General features: G+C 38.9%; 1 protein-coding gene across 2 annotated transcripts in view; it reads right to left on the bottom strand.

The window, feature by feature from the left end:
- The window catches only part of mfn2 (mitofusin 2), a 179225-nt gene that overhangs the window by 78528 nt on the left and 85464 nt on the right, over nucleotides 1–15233 (bottom strand). For both annotated transcript variants that reach the window (XM_047367090.1, XM_047367081.1), the window contains 3 exons: nucleotides 6040–6166; nucleotides 3680–3784; nucleotides 153–255 (listed from right to left, as the gene is read on the bottom strand). In XM_047367090.1, the coding sequence (XP_047223046.1) occupies nucleotides 153–255; nucleotides 3680–3784; nucleotides 6040–6166 (335 nt within the window). The remainder of the gene's footprint in view (nucleotides 1–152; nucleotides 256–3679; nucleotides 3785–6039; nucleotides 6167–15233) is intronic.

Below are 15233 nucleotides of genomic sequence, written 5' to 3'. Positions count from 1 at the left end.
TCTAAAATCTAGAGTAATTTTGGTTGAAAAACCATAGACACCCCGATCAAACAATATAGCTTGCAGCAATTTGTAAATGGAACAAGGCAAACATGAGTCTGTACAGAGATAACAGACAAGGGATATTAGTGGTTAGTTGCCTGAAGTTTTACCTGTCATCTCCATTTGTGTGGACTGCACGGCACAGGCGACGGAGCTGGAGCACCTTTCAGACATGGTCCTATCCAGGCCCTCCTCTATGTAACGATGGAGCTCCTAAAACACAAAATGATCTTGTTTGCCTTTTAAAAACATACAACTGTTTGGGAGTTTAGCAAAAATGTCAGACTGTGTAATTCAAATAAAGTATTAATTGGCAATAATAATTAACATCCATCCAATCCATTGTCTATATCCAAATATCCCCCTACAACACAGGTCTTCATCAACCCCCAATGACCCCTACTTAAGAAATTATTAAACTTGCAAAACTGTACGAAAATCTGTTGAAAATGTTCTTTGGTCTAAATCCATCCTTAAATCACTGTTAAAAAAAGTAATCTTCATAATGTTCTAATTCAGAAAAGTTAATACTGCTTTACATTTAGGCTCTTCGGAGAAGGCATCTCATAAAGTACCCCACCACTTTCCAGTCATTTATAGACTCTTTCAGATTATAGTTCTATAACAACTGAGCAAACATGAACCCACCTTACACATTATGTTGTCATTCACATCATACTTGATCTAGTGATAAAATGAGGCATAGGTGTTTTTATAAAAAGAAACTGAGATTGTAGAACCAAAGTGGCGTGGCATATAACATATCAGCACACTCATGATATCTGTCAATCATTCACCCTATAGCAAATAATGGTAGACATTGTGGAAGGCATTAGAAAATGCAGCATTTCAAGTATCTTTCAAGCTTTGGTGTAAGAGAGGCAAGTCTCTGTAAAAAGTAAACTTAACATTTAGCTAGCCTTAGCATTTTGGCTAATTTCAGCTTTTACACCGCTTTTTGCACTGTAGAAGGGGTAAATCAATGTCAGCCTTCATTGTAGTGATAGCCAATATGCTAATGTTAGCATTTTAGCCTCTCTCTTTCTATCCTTTCTTCTTCTGTCCCTCACTTTTCTTGTTTCTCTTTTTCTCCTTTCTGCCTCTTTCTTCTCTCTTTCTATTATTTTTGCTTCTTTCCCCCTTTTTCCTTTTACTCTTTCTATCCTTTCTGTTTCTTTCTCTTCTCTCTCTTTTCTGCTTTTATCTTCTTTCTGGTTTGTTCTCTTTCTTGTGTTCTTTAACAGAGTGTTGATCACTTTTACTGTGTCATTTTTTAGGCATGTTCTGCTTTGTTTATTTAGCATTTATCTTTTCTGCTTCTTTTTCTGTTTGTGTTCTTCAGCTAATTGTTGGTAATTTTTGCAAGTTTTTACTTTTCAAATTTCTTTGGCATGTTCTGCTGCTTTCTTCATTCAGCATTCACAGTTTATTTTTAATCCTCTTTCTCTTCCTTCTGTCTCCTTCTGTTTCATGTGTTCGTCAGCTAATTATCGCTTATTACTTTCTCAAATTTCTTCAGCATCTTCTGCTACATTTATTCTGCAGAATGCATTCTCACGTGCTGTTTCACAGAAACAGCAATTTTTCTAGTTATTATTATATTTTCCGTACGTTTTTCCGTTCGTAACTAATCCTACAATTTTCAACCGATTTCAACAATTCTGGTATCAAAACGTTCGGCTCGTTCTGGAGGATTATTATTAATCTTGCATACAATTTGAATCAGGATTGTAGAAGAACGATAAAAAGAACCATAAAAAACATTCAAAAGGCTGATTTGAAGATGGCCTTAAGGCTTGTGAATATTTTTAAAAGCTTAATGGAGTTTCAAGCTTAATTTAGGTGGAAGTAGTTAGCTGTCAAAGTCTGCAAACTTTTTGCTGAATTTAGCAAAATTTAAGAGATTTTATTTTAATGGGGCATAAATTTGCATTAAAAAGCTGAATATGTTAGAAAGTATAAATAGTATCAATACCAAAAGTCATAGCAGCAATGTCCTGAATGAGCTGAATATTTTGATAGTTGACTGGCTAAAATAGCACAAAGTATGCAGAAGTAGTGAGGTGCCAAAAATGTTGCATATAATAAAGAGAAACAGGAACACTGTGAATGCTGTAAAGCACAGTAAACTTGGGTGGTCGATAAGGTCACATAGCATCGGGATTCACCTCTTACCCTTTCTATCAGTCAAAAGTTCTAGAACGCCTTTCTCATTCAAAGGTTTTCTTTATGTTTACGACTGTTTACATTATGTGAGATTTTTACTGAAGGCATCAAAACTGTGAATGAACACATGCAATTATGTAGCAAACAAAAAAATTGTTTAAGAACTTTAAATATGTTTTTTTTATTTTAGATTTCTTAAAGTAGCCAACCTTTGCTATGATTGAAATATTAACCTTTAGCCATCTCTCAATGAACCTCTAGTAAGTACTTTCAAGATTCAGGTGACCACCTAGATAACGGAGAGAATGCTCAGGGTGCAAAGCAGTAATCAAAGCAAATGGTGGCTATTTTAAAGAATCTAAAATCTAAAAATGTGTAGAGCTATTTCACACTTTTTATTTACTACATAATTCCATGTGTGTTCATTCATAGCTTTGTTGCCTTTGGTGTGAATCTACAATTGAAATAGTCATAAAATAAGGAGACCCCTTAAGTGGGAAAGTGTATCTAAAACCTTTGACCAGTAGTGTATCTCCCAAGTTGGACCTCAAAGCTGGCAAAGCTGTTAGCTGGGATCTGCCGACACAGGAATAAGGATGGAGCCTTTCCCTTCTATCCCTGGAGAGCCGATGAAATCGTAGTTTGGACTCACTGCCCTGGAGCCACATCGCCACTAAAAGCATACGTTCCAAATCCCATAAAATGAAGAAATTGTTCAATATAAAAGTTTTGTTTGCTAGAGATCTAGCATTTATTAGTCCCGAGCGGATGATCGCCTCCTCTTTAGCCAATGATGAAGCCCTACGATGCCCGACTTCCGAGGCAAAGACATAGTGGATATTAAATCAGCACAGCAAGAGGTCAAATGTTGCTGAAGGGAGACAAGGGACACCCACAGGGGGAAGGGGGAGCACTAGCTGAAGGAAAATAACATGACGTGGTAGCAAGAACAAATGTTATACTTTAGTTTCTTTGTTTAAATCCTTGCAGATGTATTGTAAGATCCTGTGCCACTTTGAACAAGATGATAGCACCCCATTGTGCATTCCAAGACTTACTATTTATTTTATTTCATGCAATAAAATTGGCACAAGTTCATGCAAAGCCATGGCTCCATTTATGTCTGATTTTATTCCATAGCATGATAACATTTCCACCTTGGACTTTTTCTTTCCAAATCTCATTTTAGAGCACTGAGAATAAATTTAGATTAACCAATTGAACAAATTATTTTATTTTCAGTTTGTTCTTAACCAAACAAACAATGGGAAAGGTTAATTTTCTATTAAATTAGGCATTCCTCGATTTTGGTTGTCTCATTTTTAAATGAAAACCTATTGGCGTCGAAGAGCATTGTCAAAATTAGTACACTAGAGGTTTCACTTTTTTCCCCTTTTTATTTCTTTGATTTGCATCGACTAATGAATTAGACATTAAAAACCTTTGATGAAATCTACCACGTGAAACTCACATTTTTGTAGACCTTGAGGACCACTGGTGAAGCGTGGAAGTCCATGTGAAAGTCATCGACTAACACATGAAGCTTCCTGATTTCCTCTGCCATAGTGTTAGTTACCTGGACAAGAGCACAAAGCAAAGCATATCGAGTAGTAAATGTTATTGTCATTGGTAAATCATCTAGAAAAGCAATGGTGTCAAATAAAAACGAGACAAAAATAACAGAAAAAATTCAACCAAATCCAATTCTGCAGTGGAGTTGGACAAGCCTACTGCTGTTAAGAACAGCAGTAAGCACACTCATCTGCATAACATATTTTGGCTTGCTTTTGTTGTCACCCAAAAGACAAAATCAAAACACCCTAATACTTGGAAGAAAAACAACAAGACATGAAACTGCTTTTCATCTATATCGGGTATCAGTCAGTAATATGCTTTGTATCATATCCCTGTGTCACACTCGTTTCACAATCTGATCTTACCCTTACAGCTTCGTTATTACGGTTCTATGATCAGCTCCAGAGGTGAATAAGAGGCTGTTTCTATTTTTTAGATTGTCGCCTTCAAATTTCAGAAATATGTCCTGGGAAGAAACTAAGAACAGCATTATCAACATGTAGACTGTTTATCAAAGAAAACATTAATGCTGCACTATTAAAAATACATCATTGTGAATTAGTTGGGATCAACTACTGTAAACTGCTCATTCAGTTTAACTGACAAAAAAAAAAAAAAAAATCCGGAAGACAAAAGTAAGTTTTAGATTGTCAAAGTACATTTTGTTGTCCTCAGAAAGACGTAACACAGAGATTTAATTGTACAAAGATAAAGTATTTTCCTACTTTTCACAATTAAAACAAAAGCCTGTAATTAGCTGCTATTAGGTGCTAAGGTGTGTTCAGATTGTCCGCGTGGTCAATGGATGACAACGCTCCACTCGCTTCACCCCGTCATCAAATAGGAGGAGCTTCTATCTGCTGCTTGCTGGTTTCAACTCAACATGGAGTGAGTCACGGTGCTTTATTTATGGAAAGCCGATCAACGCTGCCGGCATCGACGTCCCCTGGTTCACCAGAGACGGAACCTGTTTGGAGAGTACCACTACCCACTCCAGGAGCAGCGTATTGATCAAGGTTGCTTTCAGCGGTACTTCCATCTATCCAGGACCCAGTTTGAGGACCGGGTGCCCCACGTTGGGGGACGACTCAGCCTCTGGGACACCAACTACAAGCGCTGAATCCCTGCTGCAGAACACCTGCCCATCTGTCTTTGGTGAGTAAATAAATCTCAGCTCACTAGATAAACAGGCAAATTGCACTGTCCAAATCTTCAAAATATAATAAACATTTTTGTGCCTAAACATACGGACAAGGACCGCCAAAATGTACCAGACAAGAGCTGATATGTCAACAGAATGTAGCATGGTAGTTATAAGTATTGAATAATTATGTAATAACTGCTGATCGGTGGCCTAGAAATCAGGCTTGCTGACATGTGTATCTGAAAATTAAATACTTATGAATAAAATATAATTTCATGAACATAGATGAACCCTGAGCAACTACTGAGTTTCATACTTGTATGACAATTTTTGTGCTGAAAAGAGGGCTATAGATGCGACTCCAGCGAAATTTGCTTTGTGTCCATCACAGGTTTCACTTCATTCTATTCGCCCTAATTGTGCTGCTCGCATTGCGTGTTCGCATTCATCGCGGGTTTTGCGTCGCTCTATTAGGCTAATCACGACACGTCCTTCGCATCACTTCGCTGCTGAACGCGCCTCATCATGGGGTTAACATGTAAATCGCTTGCTCCTGCCGTGTTATTGGCATTCGGTCAGAGCACACCTTTAAAGATGTCCATTTATGATGGTGCAAATCACACATTAGCAACTACACACAGATTTATGTTACTGTTTTATACTATTATTTATATACCTGGTGTTGTTCTAACAGTAAAGGTTGTATGTATTTCTATTGTTTCATTACTTTCTATTAAAAAAAAAGCATTTCTTTTTCAGGGGAAAAAAGATGTACTGTGTTGACATTGAGATTTCCTTCACTGAAAAAGCAAGGTCAGATACACAATTTGTTTCATATATCTCAAACTGTTTCTGTGTATTGGATGCTCAACCATAATACCATTCAGTCAGATCACATTCTGTTCAGTACACAGTTTTATATATTAAACGGAAAAGCTTACTAAATTTACTGTGGATTTAGTAAACTGTAATATTAATCCCAATTTACACAGCTAAACTAGTTACACTAACATTTCTTTATGCGAGATGTGAGAACAAAACATTGCTGAACACAAGCCACTTCAGCTTGAGCCTGTGATGATAATTCAAGTCATGATGTTATGGGAACTCACCTGTCTCTCCACCTCCTCTGTAATCTTCTTAATCTTGGCCTTGCAGTCCATGGTTAACAGGTCCAATTGTTTCTCTATAAATTCCAATCGCTGTTGGCGATCCTCTTTTGTCTCTACGCAGTAGAGTCTAGACAAACATACAAATATACAAACTCATTAGGTTGAAGAAGGGAATTTGATGCCCATTGCAGGCATTCTGAGGTCTTCTGAAGGTCTTTAAATACACTATATTGCCAAACGTCTCACACATCCAAATAATTGAGATCAGGTGTTCTAATTACTTTACATGGCCACACATGTATAAAATCAAGCACAAAGGCATGTAAACTGTTTCTATAAACATTTGTGAAAGAACAGGTCACTCTCAGGAGCTCAGTGAATTTCACCGTGGTGCTGTGATAGGAATGCTACCTGTGTAACAAGTCCAGTCTTGAAATTACCCCATTACTCAATATTCCACTGTCAACTGTCAGTGGTATTATAGGAAATGTTGGCAATTGGGAACGACAGCAACTCAGTCATGAAGTAATAGGCCATGTAAACTGATGGAGCAGATGCTGACGCATATAGTGTGCAGTGGCCGCCAACGTTCTGCAGATTCAATCGCTACAGACCTCCAAATTTCATGTGGCCTTCAGATTAGCTCAAGAACAGTGTGCAGAGAGCTTCCTGGAATGGGTTTCCATGGACAAGCAGCTGCATCCAAGCCATACATCACCAAGTGCAATGCAAAGCATTGGATGCAGTGGTGTAACACACGCCACTACTTGACTACAGAGTAATGGAGAAATATTCTCTACTGTGAGGATTCGCGCTTCACCAAGTCTTGGTTTGGTGGTTGCAAGGAAAATGGTACTTGTCTGACTGTACTGTGCCAAGTGTAAAGTTTGGTGGAGGAGGGTTTATGCTGTGGGGTTGTTTTACAGGAACTGGGCTTGGCTCTTTAGTTCCAGTGAAATAAACTCTGAATGCTTTAGCATATAAAGAGATTTTGAACAATTCCATGCTCCCAACTTTGTGGGAACAGTTTGGAGAATAGCCCTTCCTCTTCCAACATAACTGTGCACAAAGCAAGTTCCATAAAGACATGGATGGGAGAGTTTGGTGTGGATTAGCTACACTGGCCTGCATAGAGTCCTGACCTCAACTCTGTAAAACACCTTTTTGATGAATTAGTGCGGAGACTAAGAGCCAGGCCCTCTAGTCAAACCTCAGTCTATGACCTCACAAATGTGCTTCTGGAAGAATAATCAAGAATTGCTATTAACACTCTTCTAAAAATGTGGGCAGCCTTTTCAGAAGAGTAAACACTGTTATAGCTGCAAAGATTGGATAGTAAACCCTATGGATTAAGAATGGGATGTCTCTTAAGTTCTGCAGTCCAGATATTGAACTGGAAGTTGCTCTACCTGAGAAAACAAAACCTTGGATTTGTTTTATGCAAATGTCAAGGACTCATACATCTCTAAAGCAAGACCTCCTCTAGGCAAATCAGATCACAACCTCTACCTGGGAGCACTGTAACCATGCCTATGTGAAAATGCCTATGTGAAGCCAATCTATCAGCAAAAAACCCCATTATCTCCAATTGTTACAAACGTTTTTTGAAACATGTAATTTGCCCACCACACTGACCACCTTAAACAGAAAAGCAAGATTGCTCTGTTAACTTTGGGGCCACAGACATTGCATCAGACGACCCCAAAAACATCATATTAAAGCGTCAGTACTATGTGAAATATGGTGGCCCAGGCATCATTGTATAGGGATGTTTCTGAGGGTAACATCAAACACGCCGTTTCTTAGGCAGAACCATAACAAAATAAACAAAAAGAAGACATTGTGGGACTGTTGTGGTGGATACACTGTTTGTCAAACCTCGGATCAAGAAGGAACACAATGGCTTTCATCCTCTCAGTGGAACAGATCTTTACCTTCATAGAACTGCTTAAGGGGTCATGGCAGTTTGGGTCTCCAGTCATGTGTTTTGTGGATGTGAAAAAAGTTTACAATCTTGTCTCCTGAGGTATTTTGTGAGATGCTGTGGGAGTTTGGGGTGTTAGGAGTCCCTGTATAAACAAAGTGAGACCGGTGTCCCCATTCTTGGCACAAATTTGAACTTGTTCTCAGTCGAATTTGGACCAAGTTAGGTCTGCTCCTTGTCCCTGATACTATTTGTGGTGTTCATGGACAGTATTAGGAGGCACAGTTATGGAAAAGAGGGTGTTTGGTTTGGGAAACTTAGGGTCTCATATTTGCTTTTCAAAGATGATGTGGTTCTTTTGGCTTCTACATGCCATGACTTTCCGAGTACACTGGAGCAGCTTGCAGCCAAATGAGAAGAGGAAGGGATAAAGGTCAGCTCCCCAAAGTCTGAAGCAAAGGTTTTCAACTGCAAAAAGGTGAATTGCTCCCTATGAGTTTGGGTTCAGTCTTTGCATCAAGTGGGGCAGTATCATGGAGTCTAGTTCACGAGTGTTGGTAGAATGAAGTGGGAGTTAGACGGTTCGGGACCTTCTCTGCTTTAATGCGTATGATGCTCCAGTCGGTTGTGGTGACGAAAGAGTAGAGCCAAAGAGCAAAGCTTTGGCTTACAATTGTCTATGTTCGGACAACCACGTATGGGTCATGAGATATGGTCAAGACTAAAAGAAAGAGATCCCAGATACAACTGGCTAGAAATGAGCTTACTACATAGAGTGGTTGATCTCAGACCCAGATTAGGCCAGGGGACGACTTACAATTCTCCAGGATGAGCTCAGCAAAATTCCACAAAATTCAGCTAAAACTTTGTGCTCTTTCACAGCTTACTACTCCTATATACTTTCAGCTAAAAACACCATTCAACTTTTAAAATGTTCACAAGCAATTAAGCTATTTTCACATGATCCAGCTTTTTGATATCTGTTAGGGTTCTTCTACAATTGCGTTTCAAATTTTGAGCAAGATTTTTGACGTTTTTGAATTTAAAATGTAATCCAATGGCGGAATTCCGCTGTTGCTAGAGTGTACACTCTAGGTTTTTGAATAACCTGAGAAAGAATGAACAAACTCTCCTCACAATTTTCACTCTACTGACACAAAACATAGGATTATCTTTCGCAATTCAGAAAATGTCACCCTCATTGATGTGGGACTAACAGATTTCTGGCAACAAGCCCCGAAGCAACGCAAAGTCAACACACCATTGGCCCACCTATAGGAATTTAAACAAATCTGAGCAGATCTGAAAAAATCCTTAAACTCACATGTTTTTGAATCGTTGCCTCTCTTAAACCGTTTGAGGTAGAGACATAACCTTTGCAATAATTTATCTTCAGAGCTTGCTGACACTCAAAGTGAAGGAATTCTTTTGATACCTTTCACTGTGTTGTCACAAAATACGTTTGTTTCAGAATGACAAATCTGTCCTTCCTAAAAAAGCTTAACATTTTAAAATGTCTAAATTATCGACTTTTTACACTGTCACATCTCCTACAGAGATTATTGTAGACACTTGAAATTCTCCAGGATTGTTCACTGATGCCTGCTGATACCTAAGGTCCAAAAATTATTTGGATACCATTTACAGTTTTCTCGTGACGTTATTAGACATTGCTCGAGAGCATGTTCAGGCATTTTTGTCTTTTTCTCCATTTATCCCTTTCTTTTCACCTAGTGTTGTGTCTTTATTATTATTATTATTTTCAACAAAAAAGGACTGATATTATTGTTCCCCTGTCCCTTCTGATAAAAACGGTCCAAGAATGACGACCATAGCCCTTACAGTTTCCGAATAATGGGCAGTCAATCGGGAGCATGTGCCTCCATGTTAAAAAGCCAGGCCAGGATGAGACACAAGTCTTGTGCTGCGTGAGTGAGAAACGGCTTGTGTCAAGTTACACTGACAGTCTTTGCTGATTGGCTGATTCATTCCTCATTGTTCTATTTATATATCTGTGTATCTTCCACTGTATATCTCTGTCTGTGATTCTGTCTTTCTTTCTGTCTCTATTCTCTCCATGTCTCACACTCGGACACACGGCCACACAGACACACACGCATGCACAAATTCATGGATTAGCATCTTTTTGAGGACTTGACTTTGTCAAAATAAGGGGAGATCTTTCCATGTAATCCATGCAACATTTAGTAACTGCTCACAGTTAACTCCATAAAAATTACAATAAATACCCTTATGTGTAATCCATGCAATAATTATTAAAATACACAGTTGAAGCAGTAGAGAGTGAAAACAAACATATTCTCATTTTCTGGGAGTGAGAGACTGGAGGGGCCTGTGTCGAGCCACATATTATCTGTCTTATCTTTTGCAGAAATATAAACAAATGTATCCAAAGAAATGATGTATGATGAATTTACATTATTTTACATGTATTAAATGAAATTAGTAATCTTTGATTATCAAGTTAAAAGATGTATGATTGAAATATGGTTAAGAACTGATAATTAAAGTGAAAAAACAGTAAGGTTTGAAATTCTCAATCAGCTATATATGAAAGAGATATAACGTCGATCATTTGTGAAGCATGAATAAAAAGAATGAAGTGATGGTTTTGTAACTGTTTTAAAGTAAATGCAGAAAGCTGAAAATGGAATGTGTAATGCTGTGTTAAGTTTAAGACTGAGCAGATTAGGGAGAGAACTGTAGGATGACTAGGGGTGACGAGAGACAGCTGTATGCTGACAGCGAATCCTTTGAAGGCCAGCGCAAGGAAAGGAAGATGAGTCTACAGCCAGCTGCGTGGCTATTACCGGCATCTCCAAGGCTGAAAGACAGAACCAGAAAGTCACGATGACCATGACTAAGTATTGAGCAATAACTGAGAAGCTGAGCAGAGTAGGTTGCACAATAACTGAGAAGCCTAACAAGGGGCTGACTGGTGAAAGCATCGGCACTATAAAGGCAATGCTGAAGGAGGGAACTGCGGTTGTTTATTCGCAGATGACCAGCGAACTAGATGGGACAGAAAAAAGAAGCTCAGATGGAAAAGGAACAGAGACACAGCCCAGCTGATCAACTGCATCAAAAAAAGAGGATCAACCCATTTGCCTTAGGACTGTGCCTCAAGATTAAGAATCTGATTTCTAAAGCCTTTTTATCCAGACAACAGAAGTGAACTTGATCGGTGAACAGCTGATTGCTCTAAGTTTCAGGCTTCTGGAAGTCCTGAATCAACCTCATTTATGTCTCCGGGTTTCCTTCAACTCGTCAGCCTCTGGAAACTACTGACATCGGAGACATATGACAACAATTTTCTGTTTAAGCATCAGTGCATGACACTTAAAGGAAGAAAACTGAAGATTAAGTCGTATTCCCTTCAAGAAACCACACGTTGTTACCAGAAGAAACATCTCCATCAGGTGCATGGATGAGCCTCCGTCTTCAAAGCCTCTCCAAACCCACTAGTTTCAGCAAAGACAGGTTGAGTTGATTGATTAATTTTTATTATTAAAATTATTATGTGTTGCCAAATTTAAGCTGTTGCTGACCCCTGCAATAGCGTTACCAATTAAAGAAAGCATATAAAAGTCTAGTTAAATCGTGTACCTTCAATTATTTGAGTCACCGTATTTTTGGTTTTTCATTGGTGGTAAAAAGTCCTATTTTAGGAGGTTTTTATAGGTTGCCTTAGCCAAGTTTGTTAAAACAACGCCCTTGGGGCTCGTGCCGATCCACTAAAATTAACCTAGCCTATATACCAAGAGCCAGATGTAATATTTGGGAATGAGCAGCCGTGAACAAAAGTGACTGTTGACGTGTGAATGACTGCGGTGGGCTTCTCAGTCGTCCAGACCTCCAGTTGAAGAAGGGCAAGATTTTTGTATGAAGGCTGTCAGAGGCTAGGCAAGTCATTTCCCAACACCAGCTTAAACATAACTTTTAGTAAACAAGCGATTTTGGGAAGGACAGATTTGGTAGTTAGGGTTAGAAGTTACCAAATGTCATAGCATAATCCTTCAGAACGAGCTGAACGTTTTGATACCAGAATTGTTGAAATGGGTTGAAAATTGTAGGACTAGTTACGAACGGAAAAACATATGGAAAATATAATAACTAGAAAAATTGCTGTTTCTTCTGTGAAGAAGATGTTGAGGAAATTTGAAAAAGTAACAATAAACAGTAATTAGCTGAAGAACACATGAAACAGAAGGAGGCAGAAAGAAGAGAACTAGGATTAAAAAGAAACTGAAAATGTGAATGCTGAATGAAGAAAGCAGAACATGCCAAGGAAATTTGAAAAGTAAAAACTTGCAAAAATGACCATTAGTTGAAGAACACAAACAGAAGAAGGCAGAAAGGTGAAAAAGAATCAGAAAAGGTAAATGCTAAATAAACAAAGCAGAACATGCTGAAAAAATATGACATAGTAAAAATGATTAACACTCTGTTAAAGAACACAAGAAAGAGAACAAGCCAGAAAGAAGATAAAAGCAGAAAAGAGAGAGAAGAGAAAGAAACAGGAAGGACTGAAAGAGAAAAAGGAAAAGGGGGGAAAGATGAAAAAAGAATAGAAAGAGAGAAGAAAGAGACAGACAGTAGAAAAAGAGAGACAAGAAAAGTGAGAAACAGAAGCAGAAAGGATAGAAAGAGAGAGGCTAAAATACTAACATTACCATATTGGCTATCACTACAATTAAGGATGACATTGATTTACCCCTTCTACTGTGCAAAAAGCGGTGTAAAAGCTGAAATTAGCTAAAATGCTAAGGCTAGCTAAATGTTAATGTAGTAAGACTAGCATGTTGGCTAATATTAACTCAGTCCATCTATAATGCTTAGTACAGCCCATATGCAAAACTCTATGAAATTGCCCTTTAAATGATTAATTCTTCTTCAGGTATTTGAACAGCAGTAGAAGCTTTTTAAGCACCTGACATCAAGTGGCTGCTGTTTTGTTGCTCCCCTGGAACCTTTGAAGATGGTCTTACCATCATAAGTCACAGAGTAGTGCTTTCTCACTGGTCCTGCTAAATTTGGACCTGGTTCTGTTAGAGTATTCCTAACTGGTTCTCGTGGATATTTCTACCAGGTTCTGATGGGTATTTCCTCTTGGTTCTGATGGAGTTTGGGTCTGGTTCTAATGGACAGTTCTTAAGTGGTTCTGATGGATATTTCTACCAAGTTCTCATGGGGATTTCCTCTTGGTTCTGGTGGACCTGGTTCTGGTGGAGGGTCCCTAACTGGTTCTGATGGAGGTTTGTATATGGTTCTGATGAAAATTTCTACCAGGTTCTGAAAGAGATTTATTCCTGGTTAAAATAGATGTTTCTTCCTGGTTCTAATAGAGTTTCCATCTGGTTCTGATAGAGTTTGGACATGGTTGTGATGGGTGTTTGTATATGGTTCTGATGGAGATTTATACAAGGTTCTGATGGAGATTGGCTCCTGGTTCTGATTGATTTTGGGTCTGATTCTAATATATATATATGATTCTATAATGCTTAGTACAGCCCGTATGCAAAAGTCTATGAAATTGCCCTTTAAAATGATTAATCCTTGTTCAGGTATTTGAAAAGCATTAGAAGCTGTTTAAGCACCCGACATCAAGTGGCTGCTGTTTTGTTGCTCCCCTGGGACCTATGAAGATGGTCTTACTATCATAAGTCACAGAGTAGTGCTTTCTTACTGGTTCTGATAAATTTGGACCTGGTTCTGTTAGAGTGTTCCTAACTGGTTCTGATGGATATTTCTACCAGGTTCTGATGGGGATTTCCTCTTGATTCTGATGGAATTTGGTTCTGGTTCTGATAGAGTTTTCTTCCTGGTTGTGACAGAGTTTGGACCTGGTTCAGGTGGAAGGTTCCTAACTGGTTCTGATGGAGATTTGTTCCAGGTTCTGATGGAGTTTGGATCTGGTTTTGATAGAAGGGTCCTCCTGGTTCTGACGGAGATTTGGACCTGGTTCAGATGGAGATTTGTATATGGTTCTGATGAAGATTTGTTCCTGGTTCTGATTGAGTTTGGCTCTAATTCTAATAGAAATTTGTTTCAGGTTCTGATTTAGTTTGGACCTGGTTCTAATGGACAGTTCCTAACTGGTTCTGATGGATATTTCTACCAAGTTCTGATGGGGATTTCCTCTTGGTTCTGGTGGACCTGGTTCTGGTGGAGGGTCCCTAACCGGTTCTGATGGAGTTTGGGTCCGGTTCTGATGGAGATTTGTTCCAGGTTCTGATGGAGTTTGGATCTGGTTCTGATAGAAGGGTCCTCCTGGTTCTGAAGGAGATTTGGACCTGGTTCAGATGGAGGTTTGTATATGGTTCTGATGAAGATTTCTTCCAGGTTCTGAAAGAGATTTATTCCTGGTTCAAATAGATGTTTCTTCCTGGTTCTAATAGAGTTTCCATCTGATTCTGATAGAGTTTGGACATGGTTCTGATGGGTGTTTGTATATGGTTCTGATGGAGATTTATAGAAGGTTCTGATGGAGATTTGCCCCTGGTTCTGATTGAGTTTGTGTCTGATTCTAATATAGATTTGCTACTGGTTCTGATGGAGTTTGAGTCCAGTTCTGATAGAGGTTTCTTCCTGGTTCTGACAGAGTTTGGACCTGGTTCTGGTGGAAGGTTCCTAACTGGTTCTGATTGAGATTTCCTCTTGGTTCTGATGGAGTTTGGTTCCGGTTCTGATATAGGTTTCTTCCTGGTTCTGACAGACTTTGGACCTGGTTCTGGTGGAAGGTTCCTAACTGGATCTGATGGAGATTTCCTCTTGGTTCTGATGGAGTTTGGTTCTGGTTCTGATAGAGGTTTCTTCGGGGTTCTGACAGAGTTTGGACCTGGTTCTGGTGGAAGGTTCCTAACTGGTTCTGATGGAGATTTTCTCTTGGTTCTGATGGAGTTCGGGTGTGGTTCTGATAGAAATTCGTTCTAGGTTCTGATGTGCTAACAGCCTATATGCCAAAATCTATGAAATTGCCTTTTAAATTTAATCACTGTTGTCTAGTTGTTGGAACAGCAGTACATGTTGTTTATATGCCACACACAAAATGGCCGCCATGTAGTTGCCTCCAATGAAGATGGTCAAAGGGTTAGGGATCGGATCAGATTTAGATCATTGAAATGAATGAAAATGAATGAAAGTCAATGGAAAGTCCTCACAAAGACAGTAATCCATGAATGTGTGTGTGTGTGTGTGTTTCTGAGTGCATGTGTCTGTGTGTGTGTACCCACTGGCAAAGGATTTGTGG

This window comes from Girardinichthys multiradiatus, chromosome 1 (genome assembly GCF_021462225.1).
Source record: "Girardinichthys multiradiatus isolate DD_20200921_A chromosome 1, DD_fGirMul_XY1, whole genome shotgun sequence".
NCBI classification, from domain to species: Eukaryota; Metazoa; Chordata; class Actinopteri; order Cyprinodontiformes; family Goodeidae; genus Girardinichthys; species Girardinichthys multiradiatus.
The sequence above is the reverse complement of the archived record's forward strand: the minus strand, read 5'-3'. Positions and strand labels throughout refer to the sequence as shown.